Genomic DNA, 25,475 nt, shown 5'->3' with positions numbered 1-25,475 from the left:
GGTTACTGTGAGCCACGGTGTTTATAGGGTGGATTTCATTAGCAGAGCAATTATGACCCGTGGACATTTTACCCCATTTTTAGTGTATAGAGAGAGCAGTAGTGCATAACCCCTGAAGCTTAGTTGCACTGGGAGATTCTCCCAGTTTGTCTGATGTGTTGCTAAAGGCAGGGTGGGAGTAGGGGAGGTCATTCAACTCAGGCTTTATAATTCCTTCTAAAGAGTTCCCTGTCCCCCATGCCATTACCCAATGCCATTGCCCCACACCTTCTGTTGCCAGGTGACAGCTGGAAACTCTTATCCTCTCTGCACTTCTATGCTTTTCACCTTCCTTTGTGAAGTCTGTCGACTGTGTGCTAATGAGACTGTGTGCCAATGACGTAGAGGCTCTGAGCTCAGGTCCAGGGGTGCAGTGGAGGAGAGGGGAGATAGATGGGAGGTCAACTCCATGGTGATGTTTATGCTCCCTTTCTTAAGCCTTCACCCACAGCCCCCATCCACTGCCCCCAGCTCAAAATCCAGGTTCCTCCCTCTATTCTTCTCAGTTCTAGTTCTACTTGTCCAGTTGTTCATTAGAACTATCAATTCTATTTCCCAAAGTTCTCTTTGAATGCATCCTCTCCTCAGTGATATTCCACAAACATTTACCAAGGGCCAGCTGTGAGCCTGGCTCTCCCTTCTGCCCTTTTTCTACCTCAAATTCCCATCATCTTCCCCTTAGACTAGAAAGGCAGCCTGAATGGATCTCCCTGCCCTCAGTCTCGCTTCCTTCATGCGCTCTGGTCACTGTTTCCTCACTGCTCACTCCCAGCGAGTCTGTCCATCATCCCCGCATACCCCTTTGCTTGGCATTCCCAGCCCTTCCTTACCTCCCACTTCTGTCTTAGGTCCCTACCACTTCAATCAGTCCGTTCTACCCCCACGTGTTCTCCAAACCTCCATTCCAACCAGGATACACTTAAAAAAAAAAAACAACACTTTACTTTTCAGAACAATTTAAGATTTACAGAAAAATGGCAAAGATAATACAGAGTGTCCCACTTACCCCACACCTATTTCTCTTTTCTTACCGTCTTACTTTAATGTGGTACATTATTACCACATTATTATGGACACATTATTACTATGGACACATTATTACTAACCAAGTTTATGACTTATTCAGATTTTCTTAGTTTTTTACTTAATGTTGCTTTTCTCTTCCAAGATCACACCCAGGAAACCATATTACATTTACTGCTCCTCTTGGCTATAAGAGTTAGAATGCACTTTTTTGTTTTTTCTTTCCCTTCTCCCTAAGGATTACCCCTCCTCCCCATTTTCTATTGGCAAACTTCCATTTGACTTTAAATACTAAATTCATGTATAATCAGCTTAGGGTAACTTTTCCTGACCTACCTCTTCCCCAGCCTGGGTTAAGGGCCCCCTCTTTACTTCCCATACTTCCCAGCTGTATTGCAAGTGTCTGGATCTTGTCTGTCTTCTCCCCATACTGCAAGCTCCTTGAGAGCAGGGGCCCAGTCTGATTCATGTTTACAGTTACACTGTCCAGCACAGAGCCTGGCAGAGAGTAAGCATTCAGTAAAGGTTGGCAGAACAAAAGTGTATGCTTAGGCTGTGGCTTTATACCTCTCAAAGTCAAGATGGGCTTGAATGTCTGGCCCTTCTTTCTGACCCAGATTGAGTTTTGCCTCCCCTAGTGGCCCCCTCTAAACAGTTCTGCCCATCAGTGTCGGAAGCTCTGAGGCTCCTTTCATGTTAGCCACTCAGTAGGATGGGCACCTGGCTTTCTTACCTGCCTTCCTGTCAGAGTCATGTGGACCCCAGTCCATTGGATCCTCTGATATGTGATTTGATCCTAAGAGGAGGTCTTGCCATTCCCATTATACACATGAGGATGCAGGCCAGAGAGGTACAGAGTTTGTAATTTGCCAGTGGTCGCACTGCTGGTAAATGGGCTAAGTGAGACTTGAACCCAGGCTTTTCCCACGCATGGGCTTTTCCCACTGGACCACATTGTTTCTGCCTATGAACCTATAACCCTGCTTGAGCAACAATAAAGTGCTGTGTTGGAGCCATCCCAGTTCCTCCCTCCTCTGCAGGGACCATTTTAAATAGGGCACCAGGCTGAACCTATAATCTCATAAACTGGCAGAACCCTTTCAGTTTCCTCAGTGAGAATTTGAGGAGGAAGAGATAAGGGAGTAAGAAGAGAAAGGGTGAATAGAGACAATTAGCAGGGACTCATGACATCGAGTTCTGACTCCCAGGAAGTGCCATCTTGTGAGGAGAGAAATTGTCCTCTCAGGATACTGTCCTCCCCCACTGGTGTGTTGCTGTGTCAACTGATAGAGCCCAAAGGCTGGCCTGGAAATTTACCACCAGCAGAGGCATAATTAGTCTTTTAATTTCCTTCCTGCGGAAGTTTGCTCAAGCCTTACCAGCCTGGTTTTCTGGGGCTCCTCCCTCCTAGCACTTTCCTTTACCTCCAGCTTTCTGGGAATCTGAGGCCTGTCTTGGGTGTGGCCCCAGGGGAAGAATAGCAGATTATTGCTGCCAAACTGTAAATTGAATGATCATGACTAATATTTCCTCAGAGCTTTACAGCTGCCCAAGCACTGTCACAACACATCTCATTTTACCCTCCCAACAATATCAAGAAAAGGATATTATTATCAATCCCATCCTGCAGCTAACAAATCTGGAGCAGAATGTCACATAAATGATTCAAGGCCACATGCCAGGAAGTGACAGAGCTGGAATTTGAGCTCAGGTGTACTTGACCCCCAAATCCATACTCTATACTGATGGTGTTTAATTTAATGACAGAATTAAGGGGGTGATGAGAATGAAAATTTTAAGAGAATTTTTGGAGGAGGTGATTCCACCCCTGAGGTGGGAACAGAAGTGGGTGCCAAAGTGTAGAATTTTTAAAAATATATTTTTGGTCTTCTTCCCAAAGAAGTTTAAAGTGGCAGCAAAAGATTAGTCAGAGTGACTTCATCTTTTTTTTTTTTTGCACTTGGGTTCTGACTCTAACCTGATTTTTCTCCCCAGGTGTGCTGCTCCAAATTACTTCCCAGCTGTTCATCCAATCATAAAAAAGAAACAAAACAAAAGTTAATATTCTAAAGGAGGAGATAGCTTGGCAACTCCTATGGTGTTCCTTTAGAAAGAGGGAAGAATAGGGATTTGGAATGCTGTGAGTTCAGACTGCCTCAGATCTGATTCAGATCAGACTGATTCAGATCTTTATCAGCTATTTAACATCAGAGTCTCAGTAACTTCATCTGTAAAATGGGTATGAAAATGGATCTTGCTATAAAGTTGTTATAAGAATTAGCAGTGTCTGGCACACTGTTAAGTCTCGATACTGGCAAACATTCATTACTTACTTCTGTCTATGGGTATTGGGAAAAAAGTGAATCATAAAGGAGGAAACATTGAACTGAATTCTGAAATGTAAGTAGCTTCTGGTGCAGCTGGGCAGAGGGAACAGCCTGAGCAAAGCACAGAAACCTCCAGGAGCACAATGTTTGGCACCTAGGGAGTAGTCCAGGGTGATAAAACCTCTGAGACAGAATGGAAGAGGGGTGGCATGAGCTGAAGGTAGTAAAATTGTTGGGTTAGAAAATCAGATAAAAACTTAATGTCCTAGTATTACAGGGCAGGGAGGGGTACCTCACAACCCCCAAACCTGCCTGCTCTGAATAGGTTCTGCCATCCACCACATCAAGATAAATATACTCTAGTGCATAAGACTTTTAATGGTAAGGAACTTTAATACGATTAGTGTGCAACAAAGAAAAGACAAAGAATATAGTTTCTAAATCAAGCACCTTAGGTTACCCATCCCCTCGTGGGTAAATGCCTAGCCAAACGGGATTGGTCCAAAGCAGGGCTATTGAGGTCTGAAAGCCTGCCACAAGTCTAAGGCACTTCCTGGTAGGGACCCATAGAAAAGGGGCAGAAGGGTCCAGACAAATCTTAAAGGAAAAGAGCAAAATCAAAATCAAGATAAAAGCTGCCATTGTTGACTCCCACAGGTCTTTCACCCACATCCGTTTCAACCAGTCCAAGACCAAGAGGCAAGTACAGCTTCTTCACATGTTTCTCCACTCCATGTGCCTCCTCCAGGTCTCCTTCTGACTCTTTCTCCTGCTTCCTTCCTTCCCCAGTTCCTCTCCAGCTTCTTCTCCCTGCTCAGTTCCACCCTTCCTTGGGTGGGGCAGGGAACCAAACCTCCCCTTTCCCTGGGGACCACTCTGTTACATCTAGAAGGGAACACCCTGTTGGCATCTAGAAGGCAATATAACATAGGGGTTAAATTCCTAGTTTCAATATTTGCTAACTTGGGCAATTACTTAAGCTCTTTGGCTTCAGTATCTAGCCTGCCTCAAAAAAAACTGATTGTGGGGTTGGTGAAGTGATGCTTGGAAAACTTGTGACAGCACCTGACAGTAAATACTCAATTCATGTTACTAATTGTTATTGTTATTATTACTATTTTTCTTGGCTCCTTAGAGCTAAAAGGGACTCTGAAAATCATCTAGTCAAATACGCCTATTTAAAAGATGGAAAACCCAAGGCCTAGAGTGGGGTATTCATAAATCCCCAAGGCAAGCTAGTGCATCCTGACTCCCAACCTGCACCGGTCCAGCAGTTCTGACAGGCTCCCCTCCCTCTTCAGATGATTGTCTCCCTTCCCTTGTAAATAAATTACAAGGCATTCGTTTTGTGGCGCTGCATGTTTTTCCTATTTTTAGAACACTCTGGCACCTGTATGCAAATGATCCCCTGAAGACTTGTCTGCTATGGTGATTCGGGCCAACTCCTGAAAGAAAGCAGCCATGAAACCAAAGGGAAAGCACAGTTCAGGGCAAGATGGAGATGATGGACTATTTTTCTAGTCAAGTCCTAGAAGTCCCGGGAGGGCAATGTAATCTCTTACCTGTCCTATGTTAACTACTTTTTTCTCTGTTTAGAAATATGTTCCTAAGTAGGCCCCTGGGCTAAACTCCAAACTGAAGTTTCGGGTTTTGGAAAGCAATATTAGAATTTAGTTAAGGTGCTGGTTCAGGTTCTGGAGTAATGTTTTTTACTTATAGGAAAATGGATGTGAAGTAAGGGAACTGGAGGGAGAAAGAACTTTATCAAACAACCCATTGGTTGTACCCTGCAGAGCTAGAGAGAATTGGGAATGAGATGACATGAAAATGTCCCCACCCTGAGTGGCCTCACCATTTAGGACACCCTTATAATGTCCTCAAATGATAAGGCCTGTGTTGGGCCCTATTAAATCCTCAGGGGCTCCCTGTTCTCTTCAGGATGAAGTCCAAGTTCCTGGCTGGCATTGGAAACCTCCATGCTCTAGCTCCAGGCTCTCTTTCTGTCTCTTCCCCCATCTAGTATTGTAAGTACTGTGTTTCAGAGAACCTAAAATGCTATCAATTGTAACACAAGCCTTCTTTCAGAGCTGCTAAAATGTGCTGAAATGAACATTTACAATCTCATTTACATCTAGACTCCAGTGAAAATGAAACTGCTTGTCCTCTTCCCAGATGCCACTCTGTTTCAGATCTTACTTTTCTCATTTTCTTTTTAGCTGTTTATATGGAAAATTTCAGACATACCTTGAAGTAGGGGGATTCAATAGTAGTTGAGCCCTATCATCCATCTATACCAATTATAATACCCAGGCCTCGAGGGTTTGTTCTCCACATTTTTCCTGAATTTCCTTCTTCCTGGACTATTAATAATGGCAATTTCCAGCACTCACTATGATTTTAGTTTTTCTTGATTATAAAAGTAATATATATGCATTAAAAATACTTTGAAATTGGCCTCCCTGGTGGCGCAAGGGGTTAAGCACCACACTATGAAGCAATCTGCAGCCTCTGCAGTATGAGTTTGATCCCCGGCCGGCCAGGGAGCAACCCACATGGCACAGCAGACCTTTCCTGACTCGCCTGCTTCTCCCCTCAGCAGTGTATTTCAGTCAGTTTGCCTGTTATGTTCCCCGCTCTGTCTCTGGTGAATCCTCTCACCCCCCCCCCCACATCTCTGGTCTGTACCCCAGCTCTTGTATGCATAAATAAATCTTTTTTTTTTTTTAGAATCATGCTAACCAAGCAGCCTGAAACTTTATTTTGTACAGTTAGAGGTTTTTTTTTTTTTTTTTTTTTTTTTTGCAGCAACATGGATGGAGCTAGAAGGGATCATGCTCAGCGAAATAAGTCAGAAAGAAAAAGAAAAATACCGGATGGCCTCACTCATAGCAGAAATTTTGAAAACCTAAATAAGAGACCAGGAAAAAGACTAATCAATACAAAGTAAAAATCAAAATCAACAAGCAACTATAAACCAGAGACACATTATGGGGCGGGGGAGGCAATTGTATGGGGAATATAACCAAAATGAAAATGCACACATTGTGCAAAGATGAAAAAAGTGTAAGAATTATATAAAATAAAATATTTAAATAAAAAAAATCTTTAAAAAAATACTTTGACATTACATCTAAGCATAAACAAGAAAATAGTATAGAAATTTGGTTGGTTTTTTTCCTATGATTTTTTTTTTTTAATATCCAAAGGGGTGGGTTTATTATATAAAGGGAGAGAAGAGTTAAGGACACTGTATAGACACAAGCAGGCAGAAAGAACTAAAAGAACTGCTGCTGAAAGGGCCAGGTTAGTTAAAAGAGAGACCTGCATCGTCACAGGCAGGCAGCCTTGGGAAGAGAGCTGCCTCTGCTGCTTCTCAAAGGGAGGAGGTCAGTGAAGAAAAGCACTGGCCTGGTCACAGGTGGGCAGGAGGCAGTGCTGCCCTGCAAAGGGAGGAGGTTGGTGAAGAGACACCTGCATAGGCATAGGCAGATAGAATGGCTGCTGCCTCTTTGCTATGAATTTTTAACAGTTAAGGTCATATAGTATATTCAGTTTTCTATCCTTTTAAAAAATGTAACCTTATAACATAAGGTATAGCTAACATTGTTAGAAAATCTTAAGGAATGTCTTTAATGACTTCATTGTACTTCATAGGTAGGATGAGGATGTACTATCCACATTGATTGATTGATTCATTCATCAGTAGTTTTTGCTCTTAATATGTGTTGGACACTCTAAACAGTGGTAAAATAATGAGGTACCACCTCTGGTCTCTCAAAGCTTGCTAGTTCTCCATTATTTTCAATTTTCTTCATTATTTCAATTATGAATTATGTTGTGGTGATCATCCTTTTTTGTTATAAAGATTTATTTATTTATGCATATGAGAACTGGGGTGTAGGCCAGAGGTGTGTATGTGTGGGGGTGAGAGGATTCACCAGAGACAGAGTGGGGAACAGAACAGGCAGATCTACTGAGATACACTGGGGAGGGAAGCCTCAAGTGAGACAGGGGAGGTCTGCTACGCCATGTGGGTTAGCTTTCTGGCGGACAGGGATCAAACTTGTGCTGCAATGGCTGCCCATAGCTTCATAGTGCTGAGGCTTAACCCCCTGCGCCACTAAGGAGGCCCTGCATTTATCATCCTTGTATGTAAAACTTCTCAATTTCAGATTATTTCCTTTAGGCAGATTTTTCAATAGTGAAAATATTATCATCAAATATTATCTTGGTTTAATTTTAGCTAATTCAATAGATAAAAAGTGGTACCTCATCACTTCAAATTGCATTTCTCTGATTACTTATTGAACAATCATCTACCTATTTATTTATTACTTGTTTTCTGCGAATTGTCTGCAAGGGTCCTATTTTTGTCACCAGCAATTTCTCAGTACAAGATCTGAGTCTCATTTCCTTTTACTTGCCATGACCTAGGGATATATTAAGTATAATCTTGCTCCAAGTTTCACCCTCTCCCACCTCATTTCTTCCCCTACCTCTTCCTGTCTTAATGGGGAGTTGGGTGAGTCACATAAAGGGTACTGCAGGTGGCAAATTAAGCAATTTCTCCAGAGAGACTACTCAGAAGGCTGTGAATGGTGCTGATGTCAATTTGGAAGCACAAGGAGTGAAAAGGAAATGGGATGGCAACTCTGATGCTAAATTTGTTCATGCCAAAGCACTGGGGTGTTGTGGAGATGGTTCATGTGGCAGGTATCTTAAAAATATCTCTATGTGCCCTGATCTGTGTTGAGTGCTATTGAGGCCTTATCAGCTGGAGAAGACACTGCAGACAGGGTAGTACTCTATGATCCCAAGTCCTGGATTCTAGTGACTCCTTTCTTGTCTTCTGTCCTCAAGGACCTGCCAGTTACTATCTGTGCCCTTGGACACTAATTTTTTCATCTGTAAATCAACATGGACAATAATATATGATGTTCTAAATGTAGAGTCAGAATATTTGGATTTGAGTTCCATGCTAACCAAAAAGTCAGTTGCTATATGACCTTGGGAAACTCACTTTACCTCTCTGGGTCTCGTTTCTCTCCCTGCAAAATAAAGGAGTCAGGCTGGATGGGCTCTAAAATTGATTTCTTCTCAGTAAAAGGTCTGCATTACTATCATTATTTGGATCTAATGAGATGATGCAAAAAAAGAAAAATGTTTGTAAATGGTAGGGTGCTGTATAGTGTGGTCTACACTGCTGAGAACAGATGGGTGTACTACCAAGTCAGGCCCAAAAGATCACTATCTTCATTCTTGGGTTCTTTGCTTATCCCAGACTCCACTGAACCGACCTGAAAGCTCTCTCCCTTTGGTTTCCCCCATTCCCATGAGGCACACTGCCTAGATCCCAGCTGCTGTAAAATACAAAGGGATTGAAGCCTTGCAGCTGTGGATTGGAAGGGCGTGGGGAGAGCCAGCCCGGAAGCTCTCATTACCTGCCTCCGTGTATGTTTTATCCCTCATCTCCCAACCTAGCTGGAGGGAATGAATTGAAGAGGAAGGAGAGAGGAGCCTCATTATGGGAGGGGATATGCAACAGGCAGGATGCTGGGACAAAGGTGCCAGCAATAAGCTCTTACTAGTTATGGTATTGGCCTAGGCCTCCTGCTTTGTTTATAACATTGGAAAGGGATCAGAAATAAGGTGGTTTATCAAATCTCACAGACACTTCTCTAATCCTGAGGTTCTAAATGAGTGTTTCCTACTCAACACATTTCGAATTTTATTAATCTGCATTCTTATTAAGTGCCTACTATGTGCCAGGTGTGAAGGCTGAAGGTCTGGGGATTATCAATATAAGGCTGGGTCTCAAGATGCTTATAGTCTAAAAGAGGAGGTAGAGAAGTAAACCAGAAACTACAATAAATGTGATGTGTGCAATGATGAAATACCAAGTGATAGAGAAGGAAATTGCTCTGTGAGGGGAGAAGGAAGTCAGGGAAAGCTTCAGAGAGGATGTGACTTTTGAATAATATTACAAATTATAAAAAAAGAAGGGCATGCCAGGCGAAAATCAACATATCAGCCTAAGGTCCAGGGGTATGAAGGAACAATGTGTTTGGGAAGCCATAAGTAATAGCAAAATTGGAACTCGTTGGTTCAATGGAGGAATGAAGGGGAAGAACTGTAAGGGAAGCCTGAGCTGGAACACGTAGACCCTACGGGTTCTTCGGGAAACTTAGACTCCATCGTGTAAGCTATGGGAAGCCAGGCAAGAAGGACCAAGAAGGAGATGATGGAATTTGGATTTTAGAAAGACCCCTCTGACATTCAGTGTGCTCTGCTGATAATGTTGCAGACACCCAATGAATCCATCCTTTCAACAAGGATTTATTGGAAACTCCCTACTCCTTGTGCCAGAACTATGCCAGGCACCAAAGACACAACAGTAAGCAAAACCAGACATCCTGTTCTTGTGGCACTTGCAGTTTGGCCTGGGAGACAGACCTTAATCAAATGATTATACAAATAAATACAAAATTACAGTGGGGATGAATGCTACAAAGGAGAAGCACATGGTGCCAGGAGAGCATGTAATTGGAGCATTTGACTTTGCCAGCTGTCAAGGACAGCTTCTCTGTTGAGCTGAGCTCCAAAGCAAGAGTGTTGTGGCAAGGAAAGGCACTGAAGATTTTATGGGAATGGGGTTCTCCTGCTTTTGAATCCCCATCCAATCCACGTTTATCTTCTATGGTAAACAGATGCAGTAGACTTCAAGCAGGTCCTCAGGATCCAGCCAATACTTGGCACAGAATCCGTGCCCAGTTAAAATTTGAAAAAAAAGAAAGGAAAAGAAAGAAATCACTTTAGGTACTTTAGATATTTGAAGACAGCAGTAATACTCTCCAGAGTACTAAAAATCTCCTTCAGTTGTTTTTTCTGTGATAGTTTTAACTTCCTGTCACAATTCTGAACATTCTGCTAATTGTCAAGGTCTCTGTGACAGGTGATTTAAAACAGCATAGTTGTTACCTTGTGAAAACAGGGCTGGGCACTTGGAACCACTAGATCTGGGTTTATTTAAGCCCCTTATCATCATTCATTATCTTTCACCTCCTCAAACTTCTTCTTTCACAGGATTTCTATCAGAGTTAACTAAGACAATGAGAAAAAAAAATTGTATATCTTAAGAGGTAAACAAATATAAGATTTAAATATTTGGAGGGCTGCCATGTAATTGAAAAATTTGATTTATTCTTTGTGTCTCCAGAGACTAGAATTAAATAAATGGATAGAAATTACCACATGCAGATTTCAGCTCAACAGATGGAAGAAATACTCTAATAATCAGAACTACTCATCAGTGAATTAGCTGCCTTTTAGATGGTTAGTATCCATGTTAGAAATACTCAATACAAGAACGCTATGCAAAGAATTCGTAGGCGTGAGGAGGGTGGTTTGAATAACTTCTAAGGTTTCTTTTTAACTTTAGAACTCACCAATCTGTTAGTTAAGACAAGTGGAGGAAATGGGAGAGATCATGTGACAGAAAGAATGGAATGAACAGAAATTTGGAGAATGTGTGGGTAAACACGAGGTAATCCCAGAAAGAAACTGAGGGTTTGTGTTGGATCAATGAATTAGTGGAAGTCAGAGAAAAAATACTGGTTAAGCACATATATTCCAGACATATGTGATTTCATTTTAAATTTTGTGGGTGATTTCAGTCTTACCCTCTGGTGGAGGGGGGATTGTAGGTACCAGGAAGGCTTATATAGGATTGGAGGACTTCCTGTCTAGGAAACTACAGAGTGGGTTGGGTCCTGTCTTAGGGGCAGGGTGCGGGGAGGGGGTGTGTATTCTACAGTACAAAGTCTGGGTAGGTTTTAGGCTTTGTTGAAAATGCAAAAACTTTGATCAAAAAATACAATTTGAAGCCTCCGTATAGCTTGACTCTAATAATTTATGCAAACATTGTAACTCTCAGTTAATTCCTACATAAAATGGGGACTGAACTTGATCTGCTTCAGGTTGATGCAACAATTAAGAGAAATAACATGAAATAAGGGAATAACATGAAATAAGGGAATCCTGGAAGAGCACAGGTTTTGGAATCAGACAGACCTGGATTTGAATCTCAATCTCATAAACTGGTTGCAAGATATTAGGCTAGTTACATAACTTTTCCTCATTGGTAAATTAGATAATAGTATTTCAAGACTCTTGAAAATTTAATAAAATAAAATAGAAAAAATGTTTAGCATAACAATGCTCAATTAGTAGTTTAATTTTGTTCCTACAGGTAATAAATGAGACCCCATATATAAAGCACTTATCAAAATAGATGGTCAGCTGACTTTCCTCCATGATCCTGTGTTTGTCTTCCACATGAATCAGGTTGCTGGAGGCCAGGCCATTGGCTTGCTCACTCTGGTGTCCACTCTCTGGTATAATGTTCTGCCCATATGAAGAGCTTAATGAATGTCTGTTTTGTAGAAGTGAATTGATTGCTCTTGATGACATGGTCTTCTTCAAGTAGCCAGTGAGTCATGCCTCTTTCTTTCTCCTTCCTGTCTCCTTCTGGTTTTATTTTTGACTCTCATCAGTGGGAGAGGAATCAATGTTCATCAAAGTGATTTTTAAAAATAAAAGATAGAGAGAGGGAAGTTCAAGAGTGATTATCTAGGCTACTTTTGATTGAGCACAGGAGAGTGAGAGCTAGGTTGTTGTCTCTGATCTTTTTTTTTAAGTGAAATAACAAATAGCAAGATGAACAATAAGCAACAGCTAGCTATTCTGAACATTATTGAACACCTACTATGTACCTGACACTCTGCCAGATTACTCACATATTATCTCTAATGCTCATACAACCACTTTACTGATGAGGAAAATAAGGTTTAGAAAAGTTAAATAATAAAGAAGGTGATTAATGGTCCTATATTTGAGTACTTGTTATGAGTCAGACATTTTAAAACATCTTATTTAATTATAAACCCTCTATAAAACAGGCATTATTATTTCCATTCCAGACATGAAGAAACTGAGCTGAACAAATCAAACTGTCCAAAATCACACAAGTGATGAGTGGTGGAGTTGGAAATCAGAGCAAGACCTGCTCAACTCAATGCTTGGCCAATCCCTTTCTGTCACATCATTTGCTACTCTCTGAGAGAAGGATCACATGGAGGCTCTGACTGGAGCCAGCCCTGAGCAGGGTTAAATGAGCGGGAAGTGACACAGGGCATGAGATTTATCCTTTCCATCCGGGCAGACCCTGGGGAAACTAGCCCTACTCTTGGGTGCAAGCAAACATAATAACTGATGCCTGTATGGCATGTACTATATACCACAGATTGTTCCGAGCATTTTAGAGATAATAACTTTCTTAAGCTTCACACTAACTTTATGATATAGCTATTTAGTTAGTCCCATTTTATAGATAAAAAAAAACTATGACCTAAAAAGGTAAATTAGGGATTGCACAAGAATATGAATAACAGAAGACAGAGACCATTGGAAGCCAGTTAAGAGGTTGCCCACTATAATCACATAATAAGTTGTGCACTAGGGATTCTAACTCTGGAATAAGAAGTTTAGAAAGCCAATTCTGGAGAACATGCTCTTAATTTCATATGACCTCTTTGCTTAGCAAGTGATGATTGAAGCCCTACTATGTGCATAGCCCTGTGCTTGGCACTGGGAGTATAGAGATGAAACTGCTTACATGTACAAGCCCATTTATTAATTCCATACAAGGATTTCCAATTAACTGGGCATCAATTGGGTAACAGGACTCTTCTGTCAAAGAACTGGGCACAGGGCCAGGCTCCAGACAGAGATGGGGGACTAGGAATTCTCACAGAGAAAAAATATATTGCAGGTAGAGTGAGAAGAGGTGAGACTTGTTGGCAGTAACATTGCTCAGAAATCCTGCCTGGGTATCTAGATCACCAATATAAAAGGGTCGCTTATGTAAGATTCTTCTTATGTAAGATTAATACATGCTGATTGTAGATAAATAAGTGAAAAAAATATGAAGAAAAAAAAATCTTGGCAATTCTTGTTTCACACACTAGGCTTTTCATGTGTTTCTTTCCAGTTTCCTTCTCTGCATCTATAGTTATAGAAACCGATGTTATCTCACACGTACTTTCAGTATTCTGACATGAAAAATTCTTGTATTTTAAGCATTTTCTTATTGTTGATCATATACATTCATTGATGGTACTTTTTAACTAAGTAAAGTGCTAACAAATATTTTTGTGCATAAGTATTTGATTTTTGCAGGAAAAAATTTTGGAAGGAAAAATTTTGGGTCAAAGGGTACAACTATTTTAATGTTCGTGATCCTTTCAAATTGATTTCCAGAAACACTGAATTAAGTCTTTTCCCGGAGCAAGGTGTGAGGTTGCACATCTCATTCTATCTTCATCTGTAATGGGAATTAAAATTGAAAAAAAGCTAAACCCTTTTTACATAGTAATTATCCAATTATATTCCTTTTGTGGTCATTCCTCTTGCCCATTTTCTTTTGGGATTTTAATTATTTTCTCATTAATTTCCATGCAGTTTTGAAAACCATATTATTCTAGTTAGAGACACACATGGGGTTCAGGGTAGGAGAAAAATAACATTTTACTCTAGTTAATAAAAAAAAGACATACAACAGGTTCTCTTTAAATATACCTTGGATTACTAGTAAGTTGTCTTGGGGGCTTTTTAGGAACAAAAGTAGATTTTCTAGATGGCTAACTCTTTCCTCTTTCCACTTAGGACACCGCTGGGCAGGAACGGTACCGGACCATCACCACAGCCTATTATCGTGGGGCCATGGGCTTCATTCTGATGTATGACATCACCAATGAGGAGTCCTTCAATGCTGTCCAAGACTGGTATGAGACTCACTCACTCACTCACTCACTCACTCACTCACTCACTCACTCACTCATTCATTCATCAAACTGTTCATGAAAGCCTAATGTGTGGTAGGCCTTGTGTTGTGTGCATAGGAAATCTGAATTAATCAGACATGAGTCCTATTCTCAAGGAGTCCACAGAGGAAAGAAGAAAGATCAGTGAGTGGCAAAGAAAGTCTCATGTGACAGGTGCAGTGATGAAGAGATATACCAGACCTGGGGGAGCCCAACAGAGGACTCTAACCCAGCTGGGGGAGTCAGGCAAGGTCTCCTGGAATTGCCAACACATGCTGCATTTTGAAATGAACAGGAGTTAGCCAGAGGGACAAGTGGATAAGACTATTCCAGAAAAACAGTACAGCTAGATGTGCAAAGGCAAGAAGGTAGGTACGAAATAGGAAGAGCAGAACTCCTGCAGGATTTTATGTACTGGGGTAAGGAATTTGGGTTTTTCCCATAGTGATGACATGAATAAGGGACCAATAGATTCAAATTGAAGTTTTAGAAAGATCATTCTGGCCATGGTGGTGAGTGAATCCACATTCTACTTCCATATAAAGTTTACCCCCGGCAATACTGGGGGTCCTACAGCATATCTAGTGCAAGTTTATAAAGATTCAGTAGATAGTGGAAATCAGTATAGCTCCCTAGAGATACAGCTCTGAGCAACTTGCACATTTCTTCCTGGAATATAGTCATAGGCAGAAGGGAGCATGAGATGAATGAGAGGAAGCGGCCTGTGCCCCTAATTAATGGAAAGGATGAGGATGGGGAAGGTGACTTTCTTCAGAATCAGAGAGATTGAGCAGACTGGACACTCAGCACTTCAATGACCAGTCACAAGCTTGTCTCCTGCTCCTAAGGACTCCCCTTCTCTCAAGTAGTTATCATGACCTTGGGAAACACTGTTGATTCTCGGAGCCTTGAATGGAGAGTAACCTTGCCAGCTGCCTGCTGTAGCCACCCCCCTTTTGGAAAGCAGTCCTTGGTTCCTGGTGTGTCTGTTACTCATGGTGTTCTGTGTTCTCCTTCTCAGCCTCTCTGTTATCCTCTTCTCCCCTTCCATTTTTAAAAGCTCTCTGCCTTTCTTCTTTCTTCTTTCCTTCTCCTTTCTCTTTCATCCTCTTTTTTCTCTTCCTATTCTGCTTTCTTATTCCCTCTCTTGCCTCCAGTCATGATTTTTCTCCCCTCCTGTCCTCTTTCCCCTCACCTCCCACCATGGTGTGATTAAATGTCCCCGCACTGCTCATTCCCTCTCGGCCTTGACCTCCTTCCCTTTCTCCTTCAGTTTCTGTTCATTCTGCCCCAGGAACACAGTGATTTTAACACCTGGTGATGATTCCTCCAAGAATAACCTGAGTTGCTAATCTGGGAACTGAGAGTGGATAGGGGGTAGGAGGGGGGAGGGAGGCAGATGCCAGGAAGAGCAGTACAGGGAACTATGGAGAGCTGGCTCCTGGTACTGCCTTGAGGATAAAGACTGTCCATCTCTCTCAAGCCCTGGTCTTTGAGCTTTGACTCTTGGAAAGTTGGTCACAGCCTAACCCCCAGCTGCCATCTGAGTCCCAGTGCCCAGCATGGAACCTGGTTCTTTGTCATCCCATGACAAATGGTAGTTGAGTGAATTCCATCCTTTGTGTGAATAGCTTCTTACCCTTAGAGAAAAGGATGGTGGTGGGATCAGCTTTAGGAACAGATTGGTAATAGATTCAGGTTGCACTCAGGGTTGCGTTAGATTGAATGTCAGTGTCAGGATGGAATAGAATCAGATTTAAGATCTGTTTCAAGGCAACTATTTACTGACTTATTCATTCATCACTCAGTCACTGACATCTCCCCTGTTCTGTGCTGAGGGGCTGGCACTCCAAAGATGAATGATCCTGTTCCTTCCCTCAAGGAGAGAGAGGAAAAGGTATAGGGGACCAAAAGGGGAAATAACTGTTTTTACTAGAGGGGATACCTGGGGACAAAGTTAGACCTAATTCCACAAAATAATGGAATAAGCCATAAAATAAACCACAATATAATGGTCCTATTTTATTCCCTCTGTTAAATTTTGCTTCTCATTATAGAATATGGGCTCACTTTTAAAAATTTGAAAAGTATAGAAAATTATGTTTTAAAAATCTTATAATCATCCCACCACTGCTGACATCTTGTTTCCTACAAATAATCAAGATCAAAGGCCTCAGTGAAGGTTTATGAGTCACAGAAGAGGAGGGAGAAGCTAGTTGGGCTGGGGTAGGCTCCCTGCAATGACTTCTGAGATGAGCCCTGGATCTTGATGATGAGTTAAGGTGGGTAAGGGTTCCCACTATTAATAAAGGCACAAGTTATGAAAAAGCATTTGGGGAATAAATGAGAAGGTGGAGTAGCAGGGAGGGTGGTATGTTGGAGAGACAGGCTCTGAATTTTCTCAAATGCCTATTAGAGGGATCCATCGTATAGCCAGCTGGGACCAGAGAAGGTTTTTTAAAAAGGACTTATTATGTCAGATACACATTTTAGAATGAACCCTCTACCCAGTGAAGAAAGTTGTGTGCTCATGTATTAGAAGAATACTCACAAGAGCCAGGTGATGCTTGCATCCAGGGCTTGGGTCAGCATCTGTAACAGTCAGCGGGGCAGGTATCTGTCTATCTGTTCTCAGTTGGATTCACCGAAAATAATTTGGGTGTTTTAACCCTGTGGAAGGGAAATGATTTCTTCAAGCTTAGCAGGGTCCTTTCTGGCCTAGGAGGGTATCATGAACACAGTCCCCTCTCTCTGTCTCTCTTTAGGGCTACTCAGATCAAGACCTACTCCTGGGATAATGCACAGGTTATCCTAGTGGGGAACAAGTGTGACATGGAGGAAGAAAGGGTTGTTCCCACAGAGAAGGGTCGGCAACTCGCAGAGCAACTCGGTATGTGCAGAATACGTGTGTCTGTGTGTGCATGTGCACATGGGAATGGAACAGAGGGGGCAAATATTTGTAATTTACCCATTAAATGTGTTGTGATGGTGAATTATGTGTGCATGTGTTCTGTATGTTTCATTTTATATCTGTTATACATACAGGTTTTGCGCTAGTGAATTTTAGGTGACTCATTATTTATGAGCATGTATATTGTGTCATATTGAATGTATATGTGAAATTTAAATTTCTGAACTCTTGGTTTTACCAGCTCCTTCCAAAAAGGAGTTGAGTTGTCTTATTAAAGTCATAAAAGTACATCAATAAAAATAAATAAGTGAGAAGATTGGAGCAAAGGGGAAATACAGGTAGGTGGAAAATAAGAGAAAACCAGGAGAGATAAGTATGTGTGTTATGAATCCTTAGAAATGTGCAAGAAATGGGCCAAAATATTGGCTTTAAGCTTCCTAGCAACCTTAGCAAAGGAAGGAAACATAATCAGTTACATGGTTGTTAAGAGAAAAACAAATGTGTTGTGATAGAACAGACTCTATATGCTGAATGCAACAATGTCCTTAATACCAAACATCCTTACAGAAACAATGCTGAAACTGGTAAGCTGAGCCACATAGTTTTCTCTCAATGTTGACTGATGCTTCCTCACTAAAACATAATTCACAACAAATGTAATTGCATGAAGGGACAGAACAATGTGGTTTAAGCATGTAGCTCAGTGATGCTCTGATTTTTTTCCCAGTTAAAGCATCTCGATCTTTGGGCTTCACTAAGGTCTAAGCGCCTCAGGCATGTCTCACCAGCCCCATGGCAGGACTTCTACTGATGAGAAAATATACTATTGAGCAAATGGATATTATAAAGATCCCAGCCGGACTTCCAGCCCAGGTGCAATTAACACCCCAATGCAGGCGTAATTAACAAGTTTGCTTACTTACAACTTTCTCTTTAAAGAGTCATGGCTGGGGCTCAGCACTCCTGTGCCTGGGGTGAAAGACCAGAATTTCTGTAACACTACAAATACTTACTTATAAGAACAGCTTTTCCTTTTTTCCTTTTTTTTTTTTAATTCTCTTCCTTTCCTTTCTTCATTGGGGTTAAATATAAGATCACATTAGAGAAATCTTCCTCACGATGAATGCTTAGCTTCGAGCCAGTTTCCCTAAGCATTGCTCACAATCTTGGTGTTAAATATTGAGGAGCAAAGAATTTAAAGTTATACTCTGAGTTTCTGAAGTACAATATTTGGACAGGTAGGCAGGGAAATATATAAGTGTAATATACAAGAGTGAGTTGTGTGTTGTATGTATTTGTACTGTGTATATTATGAGTACATGTCGGGGGGAGTGTCCAGTACATCTCTCTCCCCTTCCCTACTCTCCAGGATGACCTGGAATAGAAATTAGTAAACTGTAGGTTCTTAATAAATAGGGAGATTGGGTCACATTAGGTCTTGCTGTTCTTACCCTATCACAGAGGTTCTCAGGATCTAGAAAATGGTTCCACTTATCACAAAACAGTGAGCACGCGGTAAAGTCCACTATTAAGTGACCTCAGCCTGTCTCTTTATGCCTTCCACCTGCTGTCCCCAGTGAGAATCCCAGCACCCTCCCTTGACCAAATGTGCCTATCTATTTGGGGAGCTCTCTTCTAGTTCCCACCCTAACTCTCATCAGTCAGTGAGAATAGCACAAGCTTCACATTTCCCAGGAAGTCTTTCCAGAGACCCTCCAACCTCCTTTCTTTGTGCCCCAAATTACTGTACCCATATACACCACAGTCATAATACCCATTACACTTGGGTGAACTTGTTTACTTGCTCATCTCCTGAAAGCTTCTTGAGGACAGGAAATGAGTCTTGTTTATCTGTGTACACACAGTGCTTCCCAGACAGCCTGACATAGATACTGCAAAAATAGGTTTGGATCAATTGTTTTGCTTTGTTTTATAGATTTATTTTCAAAGGGCAAAAACACTTAGACAATCTAATACAAGTCAAAACAGAATTACCCTGTCAAAATCAGAGATGATGCCAAAATGTGTCCTTACTTCCAGACACTTGCCAATATCTTGGAGTCCTCTCTCAATAGAGAAAAAGGACTGATATCTTGATCATATATATCCTCCTTATCTTCAATGTAATCTATCATTTCTTATGGATACATTAACTTCTCCACATCTGTATCATGAATTTCATACCCAAATTCATCCTCCATGACCATGATAATTTCCATTTGGTACAAACTGTCTAAGCTTCAAAAAGGGCTTATTCTCACTTTCCTGGATCTAACAGGAAATGAGTCTGGCCAGTAGGGAAATGCACTTTTTCTACAAGGGAAGTACTAATCCGTTCAAAATGTGGTTTTGAAATACCTACATACACACACTCCAGTAAAGTGTAGTGGAAATAGCCCCAGATCAGGAGTTAGGAGATTGATGGTTTTATCCTGCTTCTGCCACTATTTTACTACGTGACCTTGAGAATCTTGTTTCCTGTCTCTGAATCTCAGTTTACCATCTGAAAAAATGGGATTTAGATTAGTTGAGTAAGAAGGTCTGTTTGACTCTATCCCTCTATAATTCCATAATTTCATTTCACACAATTCCTCACTCATCCCTCAGTTATCTCAGACTCTTAGGCATTGTCTTACTTATTTAAGCTGCTCAGAAAATGTTTTTTGAATTGGGACAAACAATAAAAGCTTTGCATCACTGAATCTGGTTGAAAAGAAATAAAGACCTAGCTGGACCTGATAATGGCTAGCTTTAGTGCAGTGATTTATAGTTCAACTTGTGCCTCCACAACAATTCTCTTTGTAACCCTCACTCTCACTTCTAGCCTGGAAGGTGACATTATCGACAGCTCTTACACTGAAGAAAAAGCTGAGTCCAGACCACTTGTGGTTTTTTTGCACACAGAGAGCTGTGCCACACTTTTGTGTCTATATTTTTTTTCCACTGGAAGATTATGTAACTTTCTCAGTCATGCAAGGTAGTAGGTGGCAGGCCCAGTACTCAAACTGATAGCCTTTTTTTTTCAATTATAAATTTTATTTTTATATTCCCCATACAATTGCGACCCCCTTATTTTGACCCCAATTCCTCCCCTCCCCGCTCCCCTCCCCCCATACTGTGTCTCTGGTTCATAGTTGTTTGTTGATTTGGATTTTTACTTTCTTATAGTTATTCTTTTTCCTGGTCCCTTATTTAAGTTTTCTAGATTCCTGCTGTGACTGAGACCACCTGGTATTTTTCTTTTTCTTTCTGGCTTATTTAGCTGAGCATGATCCCTTCCAGCGCCATCCATGTTGCTGCAAATTGCATGTGTTTATCTTTTTTGAATGCTGAGTAATATTCCATGGTGTCTATGTACCACATCTTCTTGATCCAGTCATCTATTTTTGGGCATTTGGGTTGTTTCCAAAGCTTAGCTATTGTAAACAGTGCTGCTATAAACATAGGGGTACAGGTGCTCTTTGGAATTGATGTTTCTGTGTCCTTTGGGTAAATACCTAGTAGTGGAGTTGCTGGATCATATGGAAGCTCTATGTTTAGTAAGTCAAGAAATCTCCACACAGCTCTTCATAGTGGTTGGACCAGTTTGCACTCCCACCAACAGTGCAGGAGAGTTCCTTTTTATCCACATCCTCGCCAACATTTGTTGTTGCTAGTTTTTTTAATATGTGCCATTCTCACTGGTGTAAGATGGTATCTCATGGTAGTTTTGATTTGCATTTCCCTGATTACAAGTGATGTTGAACATTTTTTTCATATGCCTGTTGGCCATTTGCATTTCTTCTTCAGAGAAGTTTCTTTTTAGCTCTTCTGCCCATTTTTTTTATTTTATTTTTTTTTTTTAGAGGCATGTTTTATTTATTTTTTTTTTTAGAGGCATGTTTGTTTGCTTGTTTTGTTTATACATGCACTGGGTACAGTCAGAAGCGCGGGAGGGTGAGAGAATTCACCAGAGCCAGAGCAGGGAGCAGAGCAGGCAGAAGGACTGAAGTACACTGCTGAGGGGAGCAGCGGGCGACAGGAGAGGTCTGCGCGCCATGTGGGACCCTCCTCCGGTGGCCGGGGAGTAGCCGGGGATCGAACCGGCGTCGCAGAGGCCGCGGGCAGCTTCGCAACCCAGCGCTCAACCACTGTGCCACCGGGGAGGCCCTCTTCTGCCCATTTTTTGACTGGATTATTTTCTTTGTTTTTGTTGAGTCTCATCAGCTCTTTGTAGATTTTTGTGATCAGTCCTTTATCATTAGTGTTGGGTGCAAAAATGTTCTCCCAGTCGGTGGGATTTCTCTTTGTTTTTGCTATTGTCTCTTTTGCTGTGCAGAAGCTCTTTAATTTGATGTAGTCCCAGCTGTTTATCTTTGCCTTCACTATCACTGCTTTGGGTGATGTGTCTGTAAATATGTCTGTGATGTGCATATCATGTAGTGTTTCGCCTATATTTCCTTCTATGTATTTTATGGTTTCAGTTCTTATGTCTAGTTCTTTAATCCATTTTGAGTTGGTTTTTGTGTATGGTGTGAGGTAGTAGTCAAGCTTCATTCTTTTGCATGTAGCGACCCAGTTTTCCCAGTACCATTTATTGAACAAACTTTCTTTGCTCCAATGCATATTCTTTGCTCCTTTGTCGAAGATTAGTTGACCATAAATCTGTGGGTTTATTTCTGGATTTTCTATTCGATTCCATTGGTCTGTGTGTCTGTTCTTGTTCGAATACCATGCAGTTTTGATGATTATGGCTTTGTAGTATAGTTTGAAGTTTGGGAGTGTGATGCCTCCATTCCCTTATTTTTTTTTCAGGAGACCTTTGGCTATTCGGGGTTTTTGGTGATTCCATATGAATTTCATCAATAATTGTTCTATTTCTTTGAAGAATGACATTGAAATTTTTATTGGAATAGCACTGAATCTGTATATTGCTTTTGGTAGGATGGCCATTTTAATAATGTTTATTCTTCCAATCCATGAGCAGGGGATGTCTTTCCATTTCTTTGTGTCTTCTTCTATTTCTTTTAACAGTGTTTTATACAAACTGATAACATTTTCCTCAGGTTCATTAAAAGGTTTCTCAGGAATTGAGAATCTAGCAAGCTCAGGAAGATGACAACCAATTAATCAGACTATGTTGATTAATAATGTGATGTTCTCATTATATGAGCCAGCTGTGTTTTCCCCCAAATCAGCCATAGTCTGTCTTCAAATTTCCACCTTCAGTTCTAACGTTAGTGAGATTTCTTTAGATGATGTTATGGTAGTACATAATCTGAGTCAGGAACTGAGATAATGAAGGTTAATTTTGGGGCCTCCCTGGTGGCGCAAGGGGTTAAGACACAACCTATGAAGCTATCCGCAGCTACTGCAGCACGAGTTCGATCCCCAGCCAGGGAGAAGACCCACATGGCGTAGCAGACCTCTCCTGACTCGCCCGCTGCTCCCCTCAGCAGTGTATTTCAGTCAGTCTGCCTGTTCTGTTCCCCACTCTGTCTCTGGTGAATCCTCTCACCCTCCACACCTCTGGCCTGTACCCCAGTTCTTGCATGCATAAATAAATCAATCTTAAATTTTAAAAAAAATTAAAAAAAAGGTGCTATTACAGGTCAGCTTAACTCTGTTTCATGTGCTTCTTACTCTGGGATTTAATCTGGGGTGGTGAAATCACACAAAGGCTCTTCAAGCTTCTGCTGGGGCTTGGATCATTCATATCTATTGGCCAAAGCAATTTATAGGCTCAAACCTGATGTTGATGGCGTGGGGATATATAGTGCTCTCACAAAGAAGCACTGCAAACCTCTAGGATTGGGAGGGAATGGAAAATTCTCCACAGGGAGGGCCATGAATGATCTGCCATAGTCACTGAACATATGCTGGACCCAAAGACATAAGTGAATGGGTTCCCTGCCCTCAAGATGCTACTGTTCAGGGAAACAACAATAATAAAGCGATCATTTCAACATCCTTTGGGTAGATGGCTATGGCAGTCCTTAGCCTATTTGCTATCATTCTTCACCCTTTGGCTCAATCCCCTCTGGTGAAGCTGAACCTTGCAGGCTGTGTTTCCCAGTCTCCTGTAATTTTGCTTTTTGGTTCAGGTTAGCCAAAAAGAGACACTGGCAGGTGATTGGAGTGGGGAAAACTGGGTATCCTTGCACCCCCGTCTTGGCCGACTCCCACAGCAGAGGCTGCTTCTCTTCTCTGACTCCTACTTCGGTGGTTCTAATGTCCTTTGCCTCCATAAGTTGTTTTTTATTAGTTTGTTTGCTCCCAATAATTGCTGGGTTTCCTCACTATTCTATTTTACTTCTCATTTCTTCTACTACCTATATAACCAATCCCCTCTTATATAAATGTTAAGAATAGTTTCCATATTCCTGTTGGAATCTGAAAAAATTGGGCATGGTGCCTTGGGAGTACAGAGGAGAGGTACATTGTATGTTCCGAGTGGTAGAGAAATAGTAAGAAGAGAAAGGGAGGACTCTCTGGAATCAGTGATTCTATAGATAAGTAAATAACATGGTTATGAGTAGGAATTAGAGTAATAGCATTAAAAAAAGGCACCAGATAAGAAAGTGTTGATGTTTCTGGATTATAGTGTGAACCAGGAAGACAAGGCTGGAGAAGTACATAGAAGCCAAGTCGTGTAGGGTCTTGGATGTTAGACCAATGAGGTTAGCTATTGCATTAATTAGACCTCTTTCAGGTCTAGTGACATAAATCTGAATTAAAATAACTCAAGTTATGAGGATGGGGTATAGCTAAAGCTAAATGGGAGAGGTCACTGGAGATGAGCTATTCAAGGAATTAAGAGGTCAAGGTGTTGGATGGATTGTCCACAAGAAACCTAGAATTCCTGAGAATGAGAACAAGTGAGGGGTGGAAAGGCAGGCAAGGAGTCCCTTGCCAAAATCAGTGACCAGAGGGAAATGAGATAAAGATTGATAAGTGACAGACATGAGGAGGTGTCAGCATGGGATAGAGAAGGGATGTGAACATAAAAATAGAGAATGTTTTGGGGGTAGTGTCAGGATGAGAAAAGATACATTTAGCTGCATACAAGTTTCTGAATAGAATTCTGAAGTCAAATTCAGAAGCAGGCACTATGGACACAGTCTGTGGGTCTGTGACAGCTACCTTCAGACAAGACAAGTAAACAATAATTTGAGGGGGAGGGATCATCTCATATTCAGTTAAGAATTGGGCCCCATTAAAGATGGGAAGAAATCCCAATTAAAGGGAGGAAGGGACTAGAGGCTAGTCTGATTAATTGGTTGTCATTTTCCTGAACTTGCCAGATTCTCAGTTCCTTTTAATGAAACCTTTTAATGAACCTGAGGAAAAGGTTACCATCTGGGTGTACTAAGGAAGAGCCTTCCAAGAGTCTGACAGTAATTGGGTGGGGGTACATTTGAGGTTGTTCCAGTAGCAAAGGAGAACCATGAGCAGGCTGCTTGAATTAGGTCTCATACTGTGGTGACTGAGGTGACTATGAAGACATTACCTTGGCAGGACATCCAAGATCTCCAGTTTGGTCAGGTACTGCCTCATCTCTTTGGGCTTTCTGTTCTAATGAACCTGTTATGGTTGTTCTGGTAGATACATACTGGTGTATTTATATATGTAACATTATATATAACATATGTATATTTTGCATTTAATTCTCATTATACCCTGTGAAGTAGGTGATAGTCACTTTATTCAACAGATGAATAAACAGAAAATAAGCAACTTGCCAGAGGTCACACAGCTAGTAACTGATGGAAGCTGTACTCTAATCCAGACTGTCTGACTCCTGGGCCTCTTCCCACTGACCAACTGTACAATGTTGCATGTCTGCCCCTCAGTGCCAATTTCTCTGAAGGGATTTGTGCCCCTGTATCCTCATCTTCATCCAAATTGATAGTTAAAGTCTGCTTACTTTTTTTTCCTTATTTGCCCTGTGCCTAACCAGCAATATATTCTCCCTACCTCTGCAGACATGGTCACTTGTGAATAGTAAGTCAAAGGTCAGAGAGTCCATTTTTCTGATATTCATTTCGAGAGAGCGATGTCCTAAGGTTTTCTGAAGCTGGGTTTCTAAGACCTCAGAATAATGAGCCAGCAGCCGCCTGCTTCTTTATCACAGGTCTGCAATTAGTGGGCAATTTTGCAGTTTGCCTCTCTCAGGTCAAGACACGAGCCACAGGAGAAGCTGTCAGCCAGAGGTGGGCTGGCGGAATTGTGAATGCCTTCAAGCTGGGAAGGCCAGGAGAAGCAGAGTCTTATTTGTACCTGAGGCTTCAGTTCCCCCAGCCGTATGATGTGGTG

The 25,475-nt window shown here is 41.4% G+C and overlaps 1 protein-coding gene across 1 annotated transcript in view; it reads left to right on the top strand.

Annotated features, from left to right (window-relative positions):
- Positions 1-25,475, top strand: part of RAB3B (RAB3B, member RAS oncogene family) — a 52,123-nt gene that overhangs the window by 21,388 nt on the left and 5,260 nt on the right. Inside the window, exons 3-4 of the mRNA XM_037498957.2 lie at positions 14,112-14,230; positions 17,035-17,159. Coding sequence (XP_037354854.1) covers positions 14,112-14,230; positions 17,035-17,159 — 244 coding nt within the window. The remainder of the gene's footprint in view (positions 1-14,111; positions 14,231-17,034; positions 17,160-25,475) is intronic.

Source organism: Talpa occidentalis, unplaced genomic scaffold (genome assembly GCF_014898055.3).
Source record: "Talpa occidentalis isolate TD23 unplaced genomic scaffold, MPIMG_talOcc4v2.1 talOcc4.9, whole genome shotgun sequence".
Lineage (NCBI taxonomy): Eukaryota > Metazoa > Chordata > Mammalia > Eulipotyphla > Talpidae > Talpa > Talpa occidentalis.
Note: the sequence above shows the minus strand (reverse complement) of the source record. Positions and strands in the feature narration are given on the sequence as shown.